The 25,757-nt window shown below is 39.7% G+C and overlaps 1 protein-coding gene across 4 annotated transcripts in view; it reads right to left on the minus strand.

The window, feature by feature from the left end:
• The window catches only part of CUL4A (cullin 4A), a 41,747-nt gene extending 16,031 nt beyond the window's left edge, over positions 1–25,716 (minus strand). Inside the window, exons 1-11 of one of the 4 annotated variants that reach the window (XM_068926563.1) lie at positions 25,451–25,716; positions 24,738–24,853; positions 20,055–20,159; positions 17,548–17,616; positions 15,657–15,730; positions 13,896–14,058; positions 12,426–12,515; positions 11,019–11,101; positions 8,945–9,012; positions 4,127–4,245; positions 1,348–1,540 (exon numbers count right to left, since the gene is read on the minus strand). In XM_068926563.1, the coding sequence (XP_068782664.1) occupies positions 1,348–1,540; positions 4,127–4,245; positions 8,945–9,012; positions 11,019–11,101; positions 12,426–12,515; positions 13,896–14,058; positions 15,657–15,730; positions 17,548–17,616; positions 20,055–20,159; positions 24,738–24,853; positions 25,451–25,631 (1,261 nt within the window). In that variant the 5' untranslated portion in view covers positions 25,632–25,716. Of the gene's footprint in view, positions 1–1,347; positions 1,541–4,126; positions 4,246–8,944; positions 9,013–11,018; positions 11,102–12,425; positions 12,516–13,895; positions 14,059–15,656; positions 15,731–15,833; positions 15,853–17,547; positions 17,617–18,193; positions 18,283–19,252; positions 19,298–20,054; positions 20,160–24,737; positions 24,854–25,198; positions 25,359–25,450 lie in introns of those variants that run through there. The other 3 variants (XM_068926557.1, XM_068926573.1, XM_068926581.1) reach the window with 3 other exon arrangements.
• Between the last annotated feature and the right edge of the window lie 41 nt (positions 25,717–25,757).

Genomic DNA, 25,757 nt, shown 5'->3' on the forward strand with positions numbered 1-25,757 from the left:
CAGTGTTAAGTGCTACATTTCCTAATCTCCTATCCCTACATTCAGTGAAATTATAGAGCCCTACCATACTACTGCCATAACGGAAAAACATCACAAAGGGAATTGACCAAGAAAAAGACGAATACCACAAAAGCCTTAAAAATTATGTATTAAAAGTTCCCCCATTTTTGTGCATGTTCACTGCAAGCACAGTACTTGTTGACAGACAATGTTCTGGAACTGTAAAATGCATATGAATGTATTTTATGAGAAACAGAAACAAACAACATAGAGAACTGTATTTTTGTAAACCTTTACCGTGCTCCTCCGGCTCCACAATTTAAACAATACCAAAATTTAAATAGAAGCAACGCTTTCAAGTTAGTAGCTTCAGAATGCCAGAAATAAGGTTAAGCCATGAGTCTTAGCTGAGCATTTATCAAGCCACATTGCTATCCCTACACCAACTTCTACTGGGGTAAGAAGAAAACCACTGCAACAGCTAAAGCATCACAACCCACAAATGACAGCAGGCCACATCGTGGCTTTTACCTACATCAGCAGGCTTGTGCAATTTGGCCTTCATAAAGTTGGTTTCAGAAGGAGGCCACTGAGTAAGCTGAACAGGTAAGGCAATGTGCAGAGGTAAAAACAAAACAAAAAACCAAATCAAAAAAAAAAAAAAAAAAAAGGGAACAGGATCCTCTGCTGATGTAAACTGCCATAGCTTCACTGGCTGCAAGCAAAATAGAGCCAGGAGAGCTTTGGCCAGCTCACGGATAATCTCAGTAATCGTATTTTTAAATAGTACGCTTTGATTATTTTATTATTTTCCTCCTTAATGAGGACTAGTACTCTCTTCAGGGTACTGAAAAAAAATTCTCTGTTCAGCCTCCTTATATCAGAAGGTTTCTAAAACTGTTGTTCTCCCAACTTGAGCCCAGGGACAGACAGGCAGTACTTCTTCCTTCCGAAAGATGTGCAAAATAAATGTCATCTGACGAAATCCTCTGCTTCTCCGATTAAAACTATTTCCAATTTTTGGCCATAGTTACTCTTCCCCCCTCCACTCCCAATATTAGCAATGTTTTCTCAGCAACTGTTAGCAGCAGTCGCAGCGTAATAAGTAGAGTGCAGGCACAGCAGAAGCTGACATGCTCCGTGAGGATACTGCGCACACACCTAGCAACACGCCCAAGCTTCTGGACCCGCAACACTCCCAAGTTAACTCTTGTCTAGTATCCCCAAAACAAGTCTCCTAGAAGGGAATGCACACTGCATCACTATTACACTAGCACACTCAGCGGCATTATCTTATCATGCTTTCTACAGGTTTTTGAAATATTTTACAGAAAAATATTTGTGTACCTATCAGTTCTGCAGGCTTATTTGGTCTCTTGTTGATAAATGTTTCAAAGGATTCCTTCATCAAGTTTATAAATTTCTCATTTTTCTGAAAGCACACTTCTATGATATGGTCCACTTTATCCTTAAAATCTAGTAGCTCTTGCACCATATCCTTGTCCTTTTCAGGATTAACCACTATTGTTGTCCCAAAGTTCTGTAAAACAAACACTTTTGATAATAAAATACTTTAGAGTACTACCTGTCTCCCCCAACAGACACATTCACCTTTGTAAAATTCACCATGAGAAAGAATAATTTCTTACAGAGCTGCTTATCTGACTTCACTTTTTCAAAAAGTGAGATGCATTGAAATTTAAAATAAAAACCCAGACACACACGAATGGATTTCAAACATTAACGTTTGATTTAAAGTTTACAAACATTTAAGACAAAAGCTAAACAAAAATGCACAGTAGACACGACTTTATGATGCACAAGTTTACAGTTGAATACAGAACTATATGATTTATGTGAAAGAAAGTATGTGGAAGGTGCCTCAAGAACATTAAGTGTAATGGAAAACTTTACTATTTTTCTTAAATCCACTGGAGAGCTCTATCGACCTTAACAGGTGGCTACAGGTAACCGCTGCTCATCACTCCAAGCTCTCTCGCTCAATAAGGGCTACAGAACCAAAAAACCAAAACAAAACAGAACACCTGATGTCATAAAAGAAACACTTTTCCCATTTGCAAGGAGAAACCACAGACTTCACCTTCTTTTCTTGTACCTGTACCTTGTTTCTTGCACCTTTACTGCCTTTAAATTAGAAATATAATACCGCTTGTCTATTGAACCAAAACCGCCCGTAAGGAAGGATTTCAACCTATCACACAATTTACAATGGCTTACTAACATCGATCGCTGCCCTAGACAGAATGACTAGCTTCCCAGTGCGAGAAAGAGGAACATCTGCACAGTAACAGCAGAACAGTATTTAATCAGCATGTTTTCATCAAATAAAATGTTAGCCATAACAGTTGAACAGAGAGGGGAAAATCCCTCACAAACATCAGAGCTTCCATTTAAATACACAATTATCCACTGCAATTTTTCACTGAGATGGTTCTCAAGACACTTTGTTCAGAGTGAATCAAGATTAAAAAAAAGGTTGCCAAATGATATAATACTCAGCATTTGTACATCATACTTAGACAGTACGACTTCCCTTTCATTACCAGAACATCTGGATATCTCACAGTCTCTATCATTTATGTTCATAACACACCACATACTCCCCCGCATTTTGCAAATGGCAAGCTGAGATACAGGAAGCTAGGTGACACGTCTGAAATCATAAAAAGGTGGCTACAGCAGAGCACAGACCTTCACCACGGTACTTCGGCTCTCTCTGCATGCTTTCTGTCCCACTGGCATACAGGCTAAAATTTAAGTTCTTGAAATCTCACTTTAGTGTGTTCTGGCATACAGAATGTTGGAAAGGAGAGGATTTTCGGGCGCTACAAAATATGCTCTCTGGTTTTCTGAACATATATAAAAAGGTTTCTTAAAAACCAAGCCACAAAGGGTCTAATTCTGAGAGGCATGAGGCATGATGAGCCAACCTAATAGTTTGCTGCTGCTGCTGCAAGGTGAGGTCCTGGTCTCCCTTCCTATAGCTTTCTACCTGCCCTGAACTCCTGCTTCTCTCCTTGGACCAGCAAAAGCACCCTTCTGCAAGCCTCCTTAAACTCACTAACCTGGCAGAAAGCTGATCTTGTGCCCAGGTACCATGTTAAAGCAGATATAAAAGAGTCTATGGAGTGGCAGGCAGCACCAGGACTGCGATCTGGAAGCAAAGAAGAAAGATCTTCTCTTTTCAGCCATGGCAAGCTGTGCAATTGGCTCATCTGGCTACAGATCCACCGACTGTAGCTGGCGACACTACACAACACTGCTGAGCAAATTCCATCTTGGTGCTAGTGCAGGGGAGACTATTCCCCACTCCCGTGCTACACACTCCAGATGTGGGTGCACAGGAAAGTCACCTCTAAAAAGAACTGATGTTGCACACTTAGGCCTGAGGGTAGATAAACTGAAAGACAATTCAGGAAAGAATTACCACATTACGAATTATCAACTCAGGGGAGAAATATCTTGTGTGAAGCTTCCCTGCCTTCATCTTACAAGAGCACTAGAGCGCAAATTCTTTGCGGCAGCATAGTACACGCATGTTATGCCTAGCGAAACAAACCAGAAGTGTCTCAAAAACTACTTCAGGAATGGATGACTTTCAAGAGGAACATTCCTTTTGAAATAGCTTAAACGTTCATCTTATTAACTGTACTGTTCTGGATTGGTTACATATAGCACTGCAAAACTGCAATAGAACAGCAGTACTCTGAGGTTCCACTTGTTTTGCAGATATGTAACTCGTTGACTCCATTTGTACCAAAATGCAACTCATCGGACAATCCAGCATACTCCAAACACGTGTGCATGCAGCTCTATTTAAAAACAATCCAAACCAAAATAACTTCTTGCATACTGCTCAAACATATACGGAATGCAATATCCAACCAGCAATATAAAATCAAAACATACGTGTTGCCATTCTTGTCAAGGGAGTATTACTGAGGATGGTTAAAAAAAAAAAAAAAAAAAAAAAAAGCATTAACACCTCCCCCAAATTTGTTTAAAACAGAATTTTGATGCATCGAGCTGAATGACGCATTGCTCACTTTTGACAGAACAAATATATGCCAACAGCATATACACGAGTAAGAGATCTTCACAATACCTTGATGTATTCACTCCAGTGTTGCAAAAGGATCTGCTGCCCACCTTTTACCCTGCTGAACAGCTGGTATGTCTGAGTCAAATCTGAGATTCTGTTTTCATCAAGCAGGTTATCAAGCCCTAAAAAAATTAAATTAGAAGAAAAAGTAAATTTGAATATAATTCCATAAATATAATTAGAAATAGATTAGAAAACCAAAAATCTCTACAAAACAACCAAAAGACAAGATCCTACAATAATTATGCTTTTCAAGACTAGAGATTCCATAAAGCAAGTGTTATGCTCATAGTTAATATATCCCCTTATTTAAAAGGGCTGAAATAATTTATGGCATAATATTTTAAACAGCAAAATGATTTCAAATGAAGTACTTTCCCAACAAACTGCTGAGTGTAAGCCTTTTGCAGAATGTTTACCGACAATACTTAATTTTAAGGGTACACTTTTATCAAGAGATCTCATAGAACCTCTAAAGAAGGTCAGAAATCAGTAAGGCAAGTAAACTGCTCCAAAGTTAAAGTTGGGAAAGGTACATACTTTGCAAGATTCTCTCTGTGAAGTGTGGTGAGCCATGCTTTTGGATTACAGATATGCTATGAATATTCCACACGAATACTGATGTAATAACACATCCTTACCAATTCCTTCCAGGCAACTTTTGCCTTCACCATCCTACATGACAACAGGTCTTGAACTAATGAACGGAGAAGCAAAGCTCAAGGCAAAATCTGAAGCACATCACAACTACCTACACATTTTTATATTTGAGAGTATGATGAACACAGTCCCAATGTAAACAGAGATGCATTCTCTTGTGTTGGTGGCAGAGGCTTCACTAACATCAGAGGATAACAAAGGTTTACAGCAGCGTTTAAAATCCAGAAAGCTTGATTTCATACAAGTTGACAATTCACATCGGTGTAGCCGACACTGTTCAACTGCTCTACTTCATACACAAAATATACTTCATCAATTCCAAATTTTAAATGGTACCAGATTACAACTGGTTTTCAATCACTGCTGAATTACCCTATTTTCTAATTTATTCTTCATATTAACAAGATTTTCCACTGTATGTTATAACTCATTTACAATTTCAGAAAAGCAACTAGTGTTCAAGAATGATGTCAGGTAAACCACTGCACACACGCAGATATTAGCACAACAGATATACTCTAAAATTATGTAAGACAACACATTATAAGGTCTTGAACACATGTGACTAATTTTATTTAGCACTGAACAGTGCATTAAGAAACGTCCATGCCATTGCATCCAAGCATTACCTTCTACTCACTTACGAGATCAACCTGCCCTTTACTTCTACTCAGTAAGCCAATAATATGTTTTCAGCTTGCAGTCTCCCTTCCACAATGATCAGTTAAAGGAAAAGCAGTTAAATAGAGTAACTCTTTTGCTACAAGCTAGCTGATAAAGTTTAACCTTGCTTCCTCCCTGGCATATTTGTTTCAATCACACCATTTATATTTTGTCACAGAGATCTCAGATTAAAACGAAAACATAGGAAAGTCCTCTGACATGAGGCATCACACTGCTTCCAGAAAGCAGTGCTATAGTGCTTGGAAATTTTTATTATACTCACAATGAAAAAAAAAAACAGTATCTAGTCAATGGCAGTTTTAACAGTACAAGAAGAAAACTTGCTCATACATGCCCTACATTTGTAAGCTTTTGTTTTTTTTCCCCCTCTTTATCAAACTGACCACATCACATGCCTTCTGCTAAGGAACAAAACCTACAAAAGGCAGTATCTTCTTCTACTTGCAGTGAACACTAGGATGTTATAAATGGATTACAGTGTGCCCTGGATCAAATTAATGCAAAAAGTTATGTAAGTCAAGTGAATATTAGACTTAATTTTTAAGTACAGACACGGAATGTGAAAGCAGATCCAAAAATATTCAAGTCTCAAAATGTAGTAACCATAAAAATGCCCAATCTTCTCCATATATACACAGACACTGCATATATATATTATAAACCAAGAAAGAGTTCAGATTAAAACAAGAACGCATACATTTGCTCTGATTAAGCCAACAGACAAATAAGTGTGCCACTGCAAAAATTACTTTAAAATAACATTGAACAGAAAAGCAAGCAAAATTGACATATATCTACAAGGAAATTAATTATCCTTACCCTCCACTTATGATAAGCTTAAGAATAGCTAGGATGGAGTGAGCATGCTTATTTTTGTAAATGTATTAAAGACAGTAAAACACTCTACTCCCAAAGTAGTTCAAAGAAAAATACGTTTATCTCTGAAAAGAGGACAAACAAGAAGTGAAAGGGATGTGTACAGCAGCCCCAAAATACCAACAAACGTGAGCATGATGAGGCTTGAAAACACCAGAACACCAGGGGCGCAATTGTCATGGGACAGCCTCAGCCAACCAGCAGTTTGTCTGCCAAGATGATAAAAACAGTCAAGAAGATTTGTGGAAGATAAGATAGAAATAACTAGAAAGGGGTGGGAGACAGACATCTGCTTTGCAGCAATAAAGGAAACAAAGATGTAAGGATAATTTGCTAGAAGATCTAGCACCTGAAAGATGGGTAATGCAAGAAAAGGAACATACCACTTAAAGTATTTAAAAATCAGGGAATATCGGCTAATCCCAGACATTCAGTGAAAAAGAGAAACATTAAAAGTTGAGAGAAACAAAGAAACGGAGATTTGGACGCACTGATGTTTGAATAAGAACTTCCTAAGAAGACTACTTCAAATCAGAAATTGCCATATAGAAGGCAAAATACAGATAAAAGGATATGAATTGCATTGTCTTGGCATGTTGTCGGTTCCAGTAAGTCATGGTTCTTGAGTAATATAATCACAAGAATATATGAAGCTACCACAACTGAGCTGTGTGATTAGCATAAGAAAAAAGCTATGACAATAAATGCAGCTCTCATTTGGAAGTTTATACAATTCTAGGAAATTAGCAGTTTTACTTTTAATTCCTAAGCCCACTGCTAGGAGTTAAAGGAGGTTTGGAAGACTTAGCAATCTTTACAAATATGAAATTAGACGTTATGTATTTGTTCCCCTACACACAATCTACTCGTCGTGGGGGTTGTAACAGCTGTATTAAATTAATGATTTGCTGTATTTGTAGAATTCTTCCATGGCTAACACACCTCATTAAATAAAAGCTATGGAGTCTATAGTTAGACTCATGTTAGAGTCTCATGTTCTCATAGAACATGAGAATCTTAGAATCACAGAATTGTTAAGGTTCGAAAGGACCTCTGGAGATCATCCAGTCCAACACCCCTGCTCTTGCAAGGTCCTCTGGAGCACGTTGCCCAGGACCTTGTCCAGACAGCTTTTCACATCTCCAAGGAAGGAGACTCCACAACTTCTGTGGGCAACCTATGCCAGTGCTCTGCCATCCTCACAGAAAAGTTTTTTCTTATGTTCAGACAGAACTGCCTCTGTTACACTCTGTGCCCATTGCCTCTCGTTCTGGCACTGGCCACCACTGAAAGGAGTCTGGCCCCATCCTCTTGACACCTTCCCTTCAGATACTTATACACATTGATCAGATCCCCCCTCAGCCTTCTCCAGGCTGAACAGGCCCAGCTCTCGCAGCCCTTCTTCATAGAAAAGATGCTCCAGTCCCCTCATCACCTTAGTAGCCCTCCGCTGGACTCCCTCCAGGAGCTCCATGTCTCTCTTGTACTGGGAAGCCCACAGCTGGACACAGTACTCCAGGTGAGGCCTCATCCGGGGCTGAGCAGAGCAGAAGGATCACCTTCCCTCGGCATGCTGGCAACACTCTGCCTAATGCAACCCAGGTTCCCATTGGCCTTCTTGGCCACAAGGGCACACTGCTGGCTCATGGTCAGCTTGTTGTCTGCCAGGACTCCCAGGCTCTTCTTCGCAGAGCTGCTTTCCAGCAAGTCAACCCCCAGCCTGTCCTGCTGCATGGGGTTATTCCTCCCCAGGTGCAGGACCCTGCACTTGCCTTTGTGGAACTTCATGAGGTTCCTCTCGGCCCAACTTCTCCAGCCTGTCCAGGTCCCTCTAAATGGCAGCACAGCCTTCTGGTGCGTCAGCCACTCCTCCCAGTTTTGTATCGTCAGCAAACTTGCTGAGGGTGCGCTCTGTCCCTTCCTCCAGGTCATCGATGAATATATTGAACAAGACTGGGCCCAATATTGACCCCTGGGGGACACCGCTAGCTACAGGCCTCCAACTTGACTCTGCGCCACTGACCACAACCCTCTGAGCTCAGCCATGCAGCCAGTTCTCAAGCCACCTCACTGTCCACTCATCCAGCCCACAGTTCCTGAGCTTGCCTGTGAGGATGTTATGGGAGACAGTGTCAAAAGCCTTGCCGAAGTTCAAGCAGACATCATTCACTGCTCTGCCCTCATCTACCCAGCCAGTCATTCCATCACGGAAGACTATCAGGTTAGTCAAGCATCATTTCCCTGTGGTGAATCCATGCTGACTACTCCTGATCACCTTCTTGCCCTCCTTGGGCAAGATGCTTGGTGATGGCATCCAGGATGAGCTGCTCCACTACCTTTCCAGGGATGGAGGTGAGGCTGACTGACCTGTAGCTCCCTGGGTCCTCCCCCTTGCCCTTTCTAAAGACTGGAGTGACGTTGGCTTTCCTCCAGCCCTCAGGCACCTCTGCTGTTCTCTATGGCCTTTCAAAGATGATCGAGGGTGGCCTAGCAATGACATCAGACAGCTCCCTCAGCACTCATGGGTACATCCCATCAGAGCTCATAGATTTGTAGATCTGTTAACTTTCACAGATTATATGAATTTAAAAAAATATATACCTTTTTGTAAAATAGCTGATAAGTGTTCTCCTAGTAGCTGCTTCTCCACACAGGCAATCAATGGTTTCCTAAATAAATAAGGCAAGAAAAGCATATCAGAAGTACTAGAGTATAAGCAAATTGCCACCCATTGCAGCGTACTTGTTGATTTTTCATATAACAATGTAAGTTAGTAACAATTTCCTACTTAAAGCAGAGGCTACTAATTAAGACAAAAGTGTCATATGTCCTATAAGTCAACAAAGAAAACAATAGACCATGTATATAATAAAAAAAAAACACAACAGGTTTTGACTATTAAAAAGCAAGTTCTAACCCAGCAGAAGAGAAAAGCTTAGCTATAAAAAGAACAGTACAAAAAATTGTCTCAAAAAAAGTCATTTTGATTTTTTCTGGAAAAATGCCAAACTCAAGAGTTTGAACACCAAAACAACACAACACACAGTTGTGATGCTCAAAACTCAGATTTTCCTGCAACTGTGTTACACAGCTACGTAAGTAAAAACGGAACTAAAATCACAGGCTACCTAAAATTCACAAACATTTTTAATTTGGTATTGAATTCTCCTTAATTTCACTATTAGTGAAATACTTGTTTGATGCTTTCGCTTTAGACCGGACCATGACATGACAGCGAGTTTTCCTTTGTGTCTTTTATGGCCTAGTAGAATAAAGAAATGCCTAAAGTGCAAAGGGATAACTGACTTTGACATCTAAGCTTTTATTATTGTTTACCATTTAACAGTAAAATAAAAAGTCAAAGGACACCAACTGATCACTTCCCCTTCCAACACAAGGGCTGGCATCATCAATGAAGGTTTATGAGCCACACTTAAACAAAAGGAAGTGATTTATCATACAGTGGCTAGTACACCAGTTGAGCTCCTTGCCAAGGATGTCATAGGTGGAAAAGTCTGTGTGGGTCCCAGGGGAGACAGCACAAGTATTTGAAAGAGATTCACTAGGTAATATCTAGCAGGAAAACCACATCCGATTCAGAAAATCATCTGAGTTGAAGAAGGCAGAAGCTAGCAGAGTATCAACGGATGGCATCACATATACTTACTCTCTCCTTACTTTCCCTGCGTGGTCGTTAAGTGGACACGAAATATCAGTTAGATAGACCCTTGGTCTGAACATATATGGCCATTTTCATATTCGCTTTCACGTTCCCTGAAACTTCCAACTATTGCCATTTACAGCTGCTCTCTCTAACAGTAGAGGGGATTCAAGGCTGAGTAAAATAATCCCCTTTGCCCTAGAAGAGATATCGTACCTACAGAGGAAGTACGGATTATTGGTCTGCCTGAGACTGAGAGCGCACTATTTCCTGGCAAGCAGATGGAGAGAACGAGCATTCATCTTGACTGCTAGCTGACAAGTCAGCCTAAATGTACCTTCTGTATGGCACAAAGTATTCACCTACTGAGCTGACCAGAAGATACGCTTATTCTGACTGGTCAGCAGTCCAGCAAGAGGCATGGACTGATGGGTTGAATAAATCACTCCATGGGCTGCAGCAACACACACTCCATGTGTTGTACTACTCTGACCCAAGGACTTGAATGGTGTTCCTATGATAGTCTTGGCCTGCAAGTATCATTTCCATGTCAAGTTCAAACCTAGTAACTAAATCTAACATCCTTCCTGCTCTCTTCACACATACACAGAGAGATAGTATGACCTGGGGACAATTCAACTTTTTTTTTTTTTTTTTTTTTTGCCTAATGACTGACTCTTCCCTTCCTTCAAGTGGTTTGTGGTTAAGTTGATTATCAGCACATGAATGGTTAGAACTGGCTACTACTTTGATAATGCAAATTTAAGTTACTATATGTTTCACTAACTTCACTTTACACTGAGACACCTTTCCAGGCAAGTTTGTTCCCTCTCACTAGAGATCAGTTTTGATCAAAATAAAGTCTTATAACAAAACAAACCTGTATCACAGATGTTGTCAACAAAACAGCTATAAAATAACGGAAATAATCTCTGTTTCTCTACATGCATGGATAACCACACTGTTTTATGAAGGATGCTTGACCTATTCTAGCAACAACAAACTTGTACTCACTGTGTGCTATGGTCTAAATACGTTATTACTCTGTCTCCTTCTTCTTCTAAACGTTTATTAACGTGATGAAGATATTCTGGGACCTAGTAAGACAAGAGAATGCCAAGTTCAACAGTTAAGTCCAAAAGTATGAAAGGCAGATAACCTCGTTTCACGACAACTATTTTAAACTACAAATTTACAAAGAGTATGAAACAGAAAGGATTATTCCACTAACGCTTTAATATGTATTATATAATCTATAGTTTTATTAAGAGATGTTACTTCATGTTACAAGCATTACGAGTATACTAACTAGAATATTACAATATGACCTGTCAGAAAGGCACAGAAATTTGAGGATTCTTCAGTGGAAATTATTTTTTCTCAAAACCCCAATGAGTTAAACTAGCTCTTAAAATATCATGGAGCAGACTTTCAGGTGGTGTGAACCACGTAGCTCTGTTATTTCAATGACCACTTCTCCAGCTGGACATCTAACTCTATGAAGTGTAAGCACGTATTACGAAACAGGTATGAAACTCAGGCTCCAAATCACCAACACACTTATGCATACATATGTGTACATATATGTACAATGTACATATATGGGTATATATGTGCATATATGCATGCACATACACATATATGTGCATGTACGTATATGTATATGTGCATACATTTTGTAAATTAGGGCCTTATTCCTTTTATTTTCTCTACAGCTTTCTGCTAGGCGTATAAAAGCAATAAGACTCTTATTCTCGAAATATCTAAATCTCAAAGCAATTTCACCTCAAGTGTCAGTGGAATTTCAGGGAATGAGGTGAATGAAACAGATTTAGATACAAAAATCCACCTCAGTGCAATGTAAACATATATTTTCAGAATGCTGTGACTTAGTTTCAGACTTATCCACATTTACAGGCTGTCAACTTGCACAGCATAATTTTATCTCAAGAGCACAGAAAAAGATGTCTCATGTCTATTTAACTAATAAGCAAAATAAACAAAACAAACTTGTATGCTATTTTGTAGTATTTGTTTTGCTAACAGTTTGCTTAGGTTTTAAACACAAAGTAGAAAGACACTAACAGATATATTATAGCTCTTGGGCAAAATAATATAATGGCATATTCTTAAGCTTTGCGTGCACGTGTACTTTTTGGTAGGTGTCTCTAGCTACACAAAACATCACTGGGTTTCTCCACTATTAATTACATATTTAAAGCTTTAAGGCAGACTGGATTCTGTTCTTCCGTTAGATATAATACTGCGGTCTTCACTTAAGTCTGTGAATGTGTATTTGCACACCTGGGTAGCAGTGAAATTCATTTAGCATTAACACACTATGGCACTACAAAAAGTTCTCCCACGATTCCACAGCAAATTAAACTAACATAAAAGCAATCAGCTATAGCATGTGCTTACCTCTCTTTCTTGCATTAATCTTTGACCTTCTGCAGCATATAAGCAATTTGTCTCTTCCAAAAACCTCTGTTCAAATGATTCCTTGTAAACCTGTTTAAGTAGTTAACTTAGTTATTTACATGAAACTGCCCTTAACAGTAGCATATTTTTGGATGTTAGGCACAGAGGACAAGTAATATCTCAAGAATGCACACAGCTATGAAAAAGTGTCAGACTAACATTACGTAAACACAGAAGTTCTCCATTTGTCCGCTAGTTTTAGAATGACTGAGATCTGTATTGCCTTCCCAATGCAGCAAGCAGCGCGCTTCAGTCATCAGTACTCAGATCATCTAAATACACAGGCTTCTATTTAAGTCACACAGAGCAACGCCAGTACCCAACATAACAGCAGCACAGTGATGGCAGCCAATCCACCTCAGCTCAAGACTCCTGCTACTTTTGTGGCAAAGATAATAAATACTCCAATTAGTGGCACAAATCAGGTAATTCCCGTCAGTAAAATAATGGTATGCTTAGTAACAATTCTTCATAACACTCTTCCAGCATGCAGAATCATCATTGTGCAATCTTAAAAATCATTAACAGAAGTTTGTTTTCACTCTCAAACAGAAAAATTAGTTATTAATTTTTCTGGTATACTAGAGATAGTTATGCATGGACGTCAGGAGGCTTAACACGAAAGGCAATAAAAGCAAGTGGGCCACCTGACCAAAAAGGACTATTTAATAGTCTTGTATGAAGTCTTCCTCCTCACACTCTTTTTTAAACCCTTGCCCTATTTTGTAACAATTCATATCACCTGAGAACAGAGTAACCTAAACATTTTGTAAGAAAAGACAGCTTCTAAGTTTGACTGCACCGCACGCAAGAGGGCTGCAATTTTGACCAGAGAACAAAACATGCCAGAGTCAAAAGCAAAACACTCATTATTTTACTTTGTATCTTATTATCTATTATAATGGAAAATTCCATTAGGTTACAGACTGACCATATCAAATTGAAAACGTTTGCCTTAACTTCGCCTTTCACTCCATCCTTTGCCGCTCTGCTAAGAAGTTGTCAATGCGGTGGTGTTTTTGTGATACAGACCCTCAACCCACAAAAAGCCTTTTTACAGTGACAAAGCTGGTCTATTTTAGTTGCTACATTTAACCCGCACTACAATTAGAAAACTAGTGACTAAGACAAAATATTATGCATACGAGAAAACCTGTAAACCTATTACTTAAGAGTAAGCAGGCCACTGCCTCAGCTAAAAAAAGAGCAAAACAAAGAGGTCTTATTTAAAAACAGAGAATGAAAGACTGTGCACAGGGTGAAGAAAGGGAGCTGCTTATTAATCTAATAGCTGGATTTTGAAGCACGTTTGGGAGAAGAATGAAATTATTTCGGTAGAATACACAAATCAGGAAAGTCCAAAGTCTGTTTCTAAACGTAGCCATTATTAGTAAAGTTTGCTGTACTCACCTGTAGATCAGACAGCATGCTTAACAAACTCCGCAGCAAACTTCTGTCCACAGCTTCACCATTTCTTTCTCGTTCAATCAGCAAGAGGATTCCATCAATAGTTTTGTTTTGAACTTGCTTATCGCTAATAACATGATTTCTAAATAATTCTAGCCCCATATCCCTGTGTGAATATTGAAAATTAATAAATTACTTTGTTAACATTAAGTTCACATGCTCCAAAGATATTTCATCTGAAAAATCTGTGCCTTAAACTGAGAAAAATAGATACATATATAAATATATGTATGTATATATATATATATATATTTACACACACACACACTCCCCCAAAGAAAGAGAGAACACATTAACTGTGTATATATTTTCTTTTAAACTGTCCACTAGGAAAACAACGGTAAGATTTACCATAAAAAAAACAGGCCATGTAGTACAGGATGCATACAGTTCAGCTGAAAACGATGAACAGTCTGTCCATAGTTCACATAGACTGTAACATTTCCTTTTATTAAAAAAAATTACTACTATAAAAATGATCAAAATCTGAACATACACATTAGCATAAGACTCCCCAGCATCAGTCAATCTATGTGTAACTTATCAGTTTTGCTCAGAGTATGAATTTTCTGTATGTTTAGGACCTTATGACCACCTACATCATGTTTCATACTGAGATGATGAGGAATGGTGCCTCTACGTCTGACCATGAAGAAGCCAATCATTAAACATTATCTTGGCCAAGGAAAACAGAGGAATCGCAGATAAAACTTGTAACCTCCAGCTTCTCCATATGCATCAGGATAAACGGCATTTTCCCAGTGTGAGGAAAAAAGGTACAAAGTACGACTAGATCCCTTTAATGGCATACAGTAAACGGAAGCTTAAGGCAGCAGAAAGATGATTATGTTGAGTAACGACCAGAAAAAGGTGAAGGAAAATGACTGCAGATGTCAGAAAAAAAGACTTCATGTTCCACAGAGCTTGCAAGTGGTGGGAGAGGGATGCCAGACTCAAAAAGGGCGAGGAACTCTTGGAAGCGCAGAATAACTAAAGCAGGGAAAGTGCCTGTTGGTATCTTAGTATTTCATCTAACCTTTCATAGCCTTAGACAGAACAACGATAACAGAAAGTTTTGGCAAAACTTGGATTTGTTTGCTTTGGTGGTAGGAAATGACCCTCAGGAGGGAAACCGAAAAATAGAGCGCCCAAAGTTGTGGATACGGTATGCTTAAAGTAAAGGAGGATCTGGGGTTGCTGGACTTCATCTCAAAGCTCTGCGTCACAGGTCTCAACTCTCACAGGCCTCAACTCTCACAGGCCAGCGTTGCAAAGATGATCTGCACCATGTGAATACATTTAACTTGTTAAAAAACCCTGAGCAAGGAGTCAAACCTTGAATTCTGTCAGAATCAGGAGCACCTAAAGCAATGCTGGCCTGCTGCTGAGGCCCAGACACAGCAGCCAGAGGAGCCTCCCCATACAGACAGCTGTGACAACTACAAATTCATATATGCCTTAACTTTTGAGCACATGTTCACTGACCTTATCGTCCTTGTACCTTCACTTTACAAAGAATATTCTTGGGGAAGGAGGAAATGACACATGCGTACACTGACACATACAATTCCAGTAATTAACACAAAATTTTATAGACCTAGTACACATAGCAGACAAAGTGAAAAATTAATTTTCAATCTTAATAAATAGAATAGTGTATTCAAATTCTAAAAATTACAAAGGAATACTTACACAGATACCTACCATATAGAAGGCAGCATTGAATTCTGAAGTACATATGTGCGATCCAAAAATAAGAAAATGCTTCTGATCATGATCTGAAAAATTATAAGTTACAGAAAATATTTTTCCTTTTCACTGTAATATGGCATTTTAAATTATAAAGCAACTTATGAAAAGTTATATCACATACACACGTACCTTCACTGCTCATGCACCTGTTCTCAGCTTTGGACGATTTGTCTAGCCACTGTTATGTAATTTATTGATATTAATACTGTTTAACCACTAACCAGTACTATCCAGTACATCCCAGAGAGTTTCCAAATTCATAAACATTAACTAAATAACTTTACGAGCCTGTCACAAGATCTAGTGTACTGAAATACATTAGCCATTCAAGCAGTAGCGCCAAGACTTTCAGTAAACACCTGGAAATACATGCTGCCATGGTGTTCACTTTTTAAAGCAGAAGCTTTAAGCAGAGATAGTTATAAGTTATGCAACACATCTTATCATAATGAAAGTTAGTTGCTAAAATTTATGAGAAAAATGGAGATATTTTTCTCACTTCTGAGTGAGAACAACATGTAAACGTAATGTCTTTTTCTTTCCATTAAGAATGCTTGGGGAGGGGGACTTCTTTAGCTTATTACTCCTTTTCATTCAAAATCCAATTCGAATTTTGTTCGCACAAAGGCTACCCAGCCTCCAGTTTAGCGTTAGAGTAGCCCAGGTTTCTGAGGCAATTCTGGGCGAGCTGCAGTGCTTTCTATCCCGAGCTGTCCACCTACACCTCCCTCAAAAGGTTTCTGCCTTCCACTCGGTTGCTTGTGAAGCAGTTCTCAAGCTGCCTCAGTTTCCAGCTGAGCTTATCAAGATCAAACAGCAATTACACCAATTTTTTCCTTAAATACGACAAGCGTTAACTCAGCAAAAGGTCAGGAAAGCCATATGCTGCAGGTTGTTGCTTTAACAACAGAAAGCAACAGAGAAAAAAAGAGAAAAAAAATTAAGAGAAAAAAAATTAAAGTGAACAGTTTATAGTAGAAAAATATTTTTGCAAAACTACAGGTCAGCTTAATTCAATTTTCAAGGCAAAAATATCCATTTCAACCTTTTTAGCATACGGTTTAATTTGTTTTGAATAGCTACTATGACACTTTCCATTTTTATTTCAGATAAAAAGCACATACCTCTGCCCATCGCCCTCAGGAGAGGCAGGTATTTCCAGGAATGGAAATGGAAATTCAACTACTTTGGGCTTCTGAAATCAAACCTAATGCAGTGAAGACTCTCCTTTTAAAATGCTGTTCTACAATTATGGTGATGCATTTTTTAAAGGGATAGTTCTACGAATTATTTTTGAAAGAGTAATTTTTTCTGTAATATTCACTGTGCAGGCATGGGACAGAAAGGGGAGAGAAAAAGAAAGAGAAGATACTTTAAACAGTTTTTTTTGGTTTTTGTTTTGAATTTTCCTATTTCTTATCCTTACAGTCAGGATATTTATCTCTGCCTTGCGAAAGGGGAAAAAGTCACAAATTAACCCAGCTGCTGGGGCTATCTAAAAGTAAAGATTGTGGATTCTTCGATTATTTAAAATTACAAGTAGCAAACAGTTTCAGCATAGTCTAGTCAGCTTTTCTTTCCACTCATAAAAAACAGGTGTCTATACATTTTTCAGTGATATTCCAACTGATAACCACAATGAAAGCTATGAAAGTCCAAAAAGACAACTCAGCCGAACATAATTTTCAACGCTTCCCTCCCCCACTGAAAAATGAAAGTGAAAAGCTATGCTGAAATTTGGAGGAGGAGATACAACACGGTCCCGAGGTAAAAACACAGTACGTGCCTTTTTCCCAGATCTCATGCATCAGGGATTTGTATTCTGAACAATTACTCAACTTACCATTTGTCTGCAATGATCTTGCCAGCATTTATTTATCTTCTTTAAAAATAAAAGACTATCCAGAGAATCTGTATAGCACCGATTAAGGACAACTAGCTTGCCAGTAACTTCTGAGACCAAACTCTAGAGAGGATCTTTGCCAGCCACTGAGCATGTCTTGCTCTGTGGATACTGCAGTGTTACTGGGACTGGTTAGGCGTAAAGGGTTAATTGTAAAACTTCTGCCCAGAAGCACTGGCAGTTCTCCAAAAAGCCTCCCTATGTTTTCAAGGGATAACACCCACTGCTCTTCAGAAACACCATCTAGTGGCTGTACTGCATAACTTTGATAGAGATTTAAACAAGAAAACCCATCAGCATCAAGAACAACCTTATCATCAACTGAGGTGAGCTGGATTGGAAGGTGGTTTATTTTCTTTGTTTAGTTAGTTCACATTAGCTTCACAACGGGAGTGAAGCTAATCTTTTAAAAGCAGTTATGGTTTTAAGTGATCCTCAATAAAACCACACGCTGCTCTTTTCATATACATTTCCAGGTCTTTCTGAGTTAACTACAAAGTTTTCTTCATTCCGCAACAGATTCAGTTGTTATTTATGCTTTCAGAACTCTAATATATCATATGAGTAAATTCAAATGTGGTTTTACCTTCCTCGTACGTACAGTATCATCTTCAACTTACTCTGACCAAATCTGATTACTCTAATCTCATGTCCTTGGGATATGAAATGGTATACCTGAAAAATACAAATATTCTCAACTCTCCAAATCATCAGTTCTGTCAAAGTTTTAAAACACAAGTTTTCAACCATCTCTTGAAAAGATCAGTTGAATTCTGAAAAGCAAGGACGCAAAATCTGACTGACTACACCCTGCTTTAGAGCCAACTAAAGGATCTGGTTCTCAGAAATCGCTTATGTTTAAGAGACTACTGTACTCTCAGCCAAAAAGTATGCCCTGGATCAGACATAATAATGTACTTTTTAGCTAGATGAGATTTTAAATGCATCACATTAAATACCATTGAAAAATCAGCTGTCTAATTAAAAGGTGAATTCACAGTGCTGATTTATGCACCACGGTTCTTTATGTGCTACGTAGAAGCCAGACTCTTTAACTGCGATTCCCAACAACAAACATGCTGGGACTAAGCCAGATAATAAAATGAAATTTAAAAAAAAAAAAGGAGAGAGAGGGAGGGAGCGAGTGCGTGCACATGAGCAATTCATCTTCTCTAGGAGTGTAGGCCCCTATCGGGGGAATGAAGTGAACTGAGAAACAGAGAATCACAACCCAAAGCACAGTTAAGGCTTTCACCCAGAAAGAGGGTTCCCCTTCTAGGTCCCACTCCCTAGCGTCCTTCTATTTTAACCAATCATTTTATGACAAAAAATACATATAGAGACCCGGGAAACAGAGCTAATACCCGAAGTACTGTAGCATCTGTTCACTAAGGCACTCTCCAGGAACGCGGGGACAGCCAGGTGGGTCTAGGCTCTACTTACTCTCCCTCCTGAGCAAGTGTAACCATTGGGCTGTTACACAAAAGATGACCACCACATAAAGCATATTCTCAGCATGCAAAGCACAATGGGATTCAGAAAACATCGGCGCCTGTACCCAGACCTCCAGATCTACAGGCACTTCAGTTCATCAGTTCAGCTAGGAAAGGAAAGCCTAACTTGAAAAAACTGGGCGGAGACTTACCCTAAAACTTGAGGGTTCTGGAGGTCCCAAAGGCTACCAAGTGCTCTCCTCAACGTAGAGCTCTCTCTCATGAGTAACCAGCAGCAGGATGGTTAATAGGTTATCGCTTGCAGATATCCAGCATAACATCAAGAAACGCACCTTAAAAGGCCTGGCTGCAAAACTATGGTTGTTTGGGAGCGGCCTCAAGAACAGTTCATTCATACACTGAAGACAATGATCTTTTCAGCCATTTTACTAGTGAATTAGAAACTTCCCAAGGCGCAAATAATGTACCTAAAGGGATCGCTGAATGCCTCCCTTACACACTGCTGCTGATCAGCAGTTATTATTAGTCAAATAGATGGATACACTTTACGTTTGAAAATTCTGTTACAGAGGGCATGCACTACTGGTGCTGAAAACTACTGTTGTGGTTTTTTTTTTTCTTTACTATTGGTTCTGCAAGCATCTCTGCATTACAAACTGAACTACTCACCTGCCACAAAGATTAATACCTGCTGTTAAAACTCTGTAGATTTTAGATTCATAGTGCTACTGAAATTTTCCAGGCTATGTGTAAAATTTACATTCTTGTTAAAACGTAAAGGAAACTGCTATTGGTATGCTGCTTATCTGTAAACAAAAATTATTCCCTCAGCTGACTAAAGTTGAGAAGTTGAGCATGGCTGATTTGAAGAAATACAAGCATTCAATGAAGAACTTCTTAAAATACTGGCAATTACCTGTTTAATTTAAAAAAAAAAAATTAAAAAATGATTTAAATTCAATTCTAACTATTTCTGGGCACAAGAAAAGGATATTCTCTGAATTGAAGAATTTGTGCTTTCACGTGATCTTCACAGACTTGTCGCAGCTGTTTGTACAGTGTAGCAGAGACTTTATAAGAACAGAGATTTTCAACAGCCTAAAAAACAAAAAAAGATTATAAACAGGAAAAAAATTAAATGAACTCAGATATTTGTTCCAGTGTAATCAGAGCCAACACCAAGGAGAAAAAATTCAGTTATCAACTCACTAAATAGAAGTTATTAAAATGAAATTAGCCAACTATGAAGAAAAATTAAGTTTTCAAGAAATTTTTCTTTTTGGCCCCTTCGTACATTGTCAGATTTCATCCAAAAATAAGGTCCATCATTACTGTCTGGGTCGTGTTTGCAGATGTGTGTTTTACAATAATTTTTCCCCTGTGAATACTGTTCAGCAGTAGAACTCTTTCAGTAGGTCCGTATTTTGCATTCCCCTGCACACACAAAGACTTTTTTTGGTATATGCTCAATCACACAGAATATTTTCATTTCTTTTACTAATAACTTTAGGGATGAGTTATTGTTGGAATATTGATACATTGCGGCATCATTACAGATGAACTGCTTAATCACTAAGCATTTCTCCCCACAGACATTTAAGTAAGTAGATTTCAGCTTTCACATCCAGCAGTTTAGGTGGAAATGAACATCTCAGCTAAACATTTCAGCCACTGTCTCTAAATTGTAAATAAATATAGCTGTGGTCTTGTCATTTTATTAAATTATTTTTTTTTCAGAACACTTCCACATACACTAGTGATAAAGTATGTAAACTGAGGAAAGACTAAAAGCATTAACTTCTAAATAAAGCCTTGAATTGATTTATTGGGATCTCACAATATTCAGTCGAGGATTTATCCATAGCTGATTACGAACACCAATTCTGCCCCAAACCAAACATTCCTTTGGTCACTAATGTAAACTGAGTTGTTATGCAGACAATCTAGACTATGCTGAGACTCCTCTGGACAGCTATAGAATACTGTTGTTCGGCTATACAATAATTATGTTGTCTTACAGTAACATTTTTTTCCTCACAAGGAAGTCACTGAGAATGCCACAGAGAAAAATGTAGCCTTGTTTGATACCGCTGCCTATATTTAGCCTATTCCAGGCATACATTGTGTGCTGTATTTCAATAAATTATGTTATTAATAGATCATAGCATCTAAAATGAATCACAATGAAGACAGCCAAACGTTTTATGAGAACTGCAAAGTTTACAGTAAGTTTTTTTTGGCCATTCAGCGCTCTATAAAAATTATCCTAAGGCATTAGACATGATTTGCGGAACTAAAAATCCAGCCGTCTCTTTCTTCACCTCAACTTTCTCTATTCTCTGAGATGATACTGAAGAGAATATCGCGTCAGACTGAAAGCACTATTTAATTTGGGCAACTGAAATTGATCCACTTTGCTCGAGAGGGTTTATAGTGTCCAATTCCGCTGATGAATTTGGTGGCAGCACCAACGAACGCGAAAGAAAGTCTCAACGTTTTCCCGGGGACTTGGTCTTCCACCATCTTTTGTCAAATTTGAGCTTTTTTGGTATTTTATTTCTTTGTTTGTACGTAATACGAAATGTTATGCTGCTTAGGGCTGGCACGTAATTCGTTGTCAAAAAAAAAAAAACAACAGTGAAGGTTCGTCACTCTGTTTCACTGTAGGAGCACACAAACGCCTCTGCTAGTGTAAGGGCAGGGGCGAGGCAGAGGTGAGGGACCTCTTTAGGCAGCAGTACTGGCTTAAAAGGTACCTCAAGCTGCAGCCTTAAGCACCTGAGCAGCTTGGTACCTCCTCTAACTAGCTGTTTCTGCTTTCTTGGGGGGAGCGGCGGGGGAAGGGGAGAGAAGGTGATAGTAACACGATCTAATAATTTCCTCCTCCTTCAGCTTTCATTTTACTCAGATTCTCTCCCGTCTGCCTTTCTGAAGGAGTTTGATTTGACTTTGATTCACCCTTCGTAAAATTAGTTTGGGAAACAGCTACAGTTATTGTCACATCTACAGCGATATGACAGAAAACACCGCAGACTCTTTGGCTACATAAATCTAGCAAAGTTAAGTTCTGTTTCAAATCACCCCTTTAATGGTTTATTTTAAGCAGTCTTCTCTTTCTGTGTTTTAGCATGCAAATAATTGCTACTACTTATATTATTTCCTCTATAGGTTCTTATATCCTGAAGAGCTTATCTTCCAAAACAGAGCGCGAATCTGCTTCCCAGATATCTCCCAATGGTAATTCTAACCTACTTGGTGTCATTTTATTTAAATGCATATCAACTAATGGCTTCATCAACTCTGATGCAATATTTAAAAAAATAACTATCACACAATACCTATGGTTTTTTTTGATCTAACCAAAAAAAAAAGGAACAGATGAAGTAAGATGACAACATCAACAGTATTCTCACTTAATCATTTTGCACATATTTTATGATACTGTCCAAGACATGGGATTTCCATTAAAAAAAAAAAAAAAAAAAGCTCTGGTCGGAACTCTCATTGTTTTCCTTCATTATTATGACTTTTTTCCTTCCTACCTACTCTATATTCTCAACAAAGGCAGTGGCGCCCCCTCTCAATTTATTTAAAACCTTTTTGCAAAGGTAATTTTCTTTTTCCATCACTCTTATCACTCATTTCTCACTTGGCATTTCTTCCTACTGCCTCACTTTCTCTATCTGATCAAACACAAGCTACCTTTATCAACATCTTTGCAAACTACCACCAGTCCCAGGCACCATTTCTATTTTAGTAAAATAAAATTACCCATCACCCTCCGATTGCTCTCTGACTATATCTCTGCTAAGCACCTCCATGCTTTATCCCATGCTGCTTCTAATGCTTGGAAAGGAGTATCCTTCAGACTTCCCAGAGAGCCTCATCATTGTTCTTCAGTCTTTCTTCAGCCACCATGCCAAATTAGATAGATAAATCAAGAAGTTCAAAAGCAGGCTGGCGTGAGCCTTGTAGGCCTCTCACTTCCTCTCATAACGTCAGATAAAGGCACACACAAAAAAGCCCTGGTAGTAAAAAGAACTGATACACACACAAAAATATTCCCCTGAGGACTCTGTGCTCACCATCAAGCTGTTAAAAATGAACTGTAAGTACAGATCAGGTTTCCAATAGATGCTGTACTTGGTCTTTTATTCTTCTGGCAGGAGAGTACGTACATAGGCAAAGACACACTCACATCCACTACCTGCTGTACCAGAACCTTTCTGGTTTGCACCTCTACCTGACATACTGGCCTTACAACGTGCAGTTTTTGCAAAGGAGCATGCAAGCCGAAAAAGCAAGAAATAGAGTTTTCCCTTCGCAGTTTATCTGAAATCTCTCTCTTCCTCTTCTGCCAGAACTCAAGTCTATACCTTAGTGATTTCATACCCATATCACTATAATCTCATTTCTGAGCTTCTGAAAACAAGTTAGGCAAAATTCAAAGCATCTGCATGTTTTTGCCAGGCATGAAAAAGCAGGATTTTTCACGTGCTGAGTTTAAAACCATAAAATATGTTATGTAATTCAAACTCTGCAAACTCGTAAGGAATAATAGATGCGGAAATCATGGTCAAGTGGTCCTTTTAAAAGCACCAAATTATATGAAGACAATATGGATTTATTTAATCACCCATTTTACACCCATATATTAAATACCTTAACTAATCGTAGAGTCCAATTTATGCTGACTTTTTGAGTATGGCCTCAGTGTGGACTGGATTTCTCTTCCCTCACAGTCTATGCTTTCCAAACTCCAAACCTACCTCTGCTGAGCATTTAAAAGATTTTTCATGGCAATACTGATGTCTTAAGTCTTGATCTGACAATGAGATCCACATCTGCAGATCAAACATCTGCACCAACAACAAACTCATAACTAACTTCAACTACATAGCACAACCTATTGTATTAGCAGTTTTTTGATAACACGATTATTGTAAAAAAAAAAAGTACTAAAGTGGCATATCTCAAAGCACATACATTTACAATAATATAAAACTACATCATGCATAAATGGAGAAAACGGTGAGGAAGAAATGGCTCATGCCCATTTCTTTCTTTTACCCTTCCTATCCCCTATCCCGTGGTTTAGATGTTCCAGCAATAATTTTTCACCATTTTAACACAAAAATTTAAGACATCAGTTCTTTTGAAAATACAACAGTAATGTGAACCAGAGATGAAGGGATAGTTTGTTGCCTACTCAATTTTAATTCCCCAAAATGTATTGATGACGAAGCCTAATTATTATTATAGCCAATATTTTAACATTTAACAAATATTTTAACATTTAGTATTCACTAGAGACTAAAGCACACGTGGAAGAGAAATCATCACAAATTATACACCTGCATAACGAAGCGATGGTAACATCCAATTTTCAGTATCCTGACGCTTAAAACGTCAGCCCTGCCCAGACGGAGCCTCCCAGGTATCCCAAAATAATTTGCTTTTTCACGAGCTCAGACCCTGGTAGTTTTCCCAGGACCTAAGAGCCACTTTTCTACAACAGTGAAAACGGGCTAGAAACAATACCAAGAAAACAGTCCGGGACATCCAATCCACTTCTAACTAATCAAGACACACCACGTTAAACCTGTAGGTCTCTCCAAGTCCCAAAGCAGTTAACGCTCTGCCTGTTACAATAACCATAAACACTACGCATCTTACCTGGTAGAGCTCTTCAAGGTTGTACTTAATAGAAATGCTGCTCTGTATTGCTCCCACTGCTTCGTGAAGTTTTTGCCATGTGTCCTGAGTATAATTATCTGGTAATTTGGGTCTTTCTGTGGGGGGGGGGGGGGGGGGGGGAGAAGAAAAAAAAATTATACAGGTAGTTGAAAACTAACCAGCCAAGGAACGGCTATCCGTAGCAATCTTTCTCAACGCGCTTTACTCATTTCCCCCAAAGGAATTTTTTTCTGTGTGACCGCTTAAGCGTGAAACAACAATAACAAGGTGGCCGCCCCCACGCGCAGGGCAGGGCAGGGCAAGGCCACGCACCCGCGGCCGGCGCAGCGGGCGGACAGCCCACCCACCCCCCCCCCGGGCACGGGCTCCGCGCACCCAAGCGCCCACCCTGCCCGCCGAGGGCCGCTGGCACAGTCGCTGCCAAAGTTGTGAAAACACACCCGAAGCGTCCGAGGTGTTGACGGGCCCCCGAAACGCTCGTCCGCTCCGAGGCGGCGCCACCCGCCCCACCGCCGCCGCTATCGGCGACATGTCGCCCCTCGGCGGGGCGCCGCGGGGAAGGGGCGGGGAGGCGGCCGGGCCCGCAGTAAACAAAGGTCGGGAAAGGGCCGGGCGGCGGGGGCAGCGGCCCTGGCACCTGCCGCGGCCCCGCCCGCCCCGGGGCAGCGCCGCGCCGCGGGCCCCGCACCCACCTCTGAAGTTCTTGATCACGAGTTTCTTGGAGGAGGCGGTCGCGCTGCCGCCGCCGCCGCCACCTCCTCCTCCTCCTCCTGCGGCGCGGGCGGCGGCGGCGAGCGAGGCGGGCTTGGTGAGCCCGTTAGTGTGGCCCACCAAGGCCGACAAGTGCGGCTTCTTCTGGGGCTCGTCCGCCATCTCCGCCCCGGGCGCCGTGTCCGGCCGGGGCAAGGCGCTGAGCTGGGCTGGGCTGGGGCCGGCTAGGTCCCCGCCTCCGCTCTCCTCCTCCTCCTCCTCCTCCTCCCCCACCGCTCCGGCTTCCCG

The sequence above is a fragment of the Struthio camelus genome, chromosome 1, assembly GCF_040807025.1.
Source record: "Struthio camelus isolate bStrCam1 chromosome 1, bStrCam1.hap1, whole genome shotgun sequence".
Classification (NCBI taxonomy): Eukaryota; Metazoa; Chordata; class Aves; order Struthioniformes; family Struthionidae; genus Struthio; species Struthio camelus.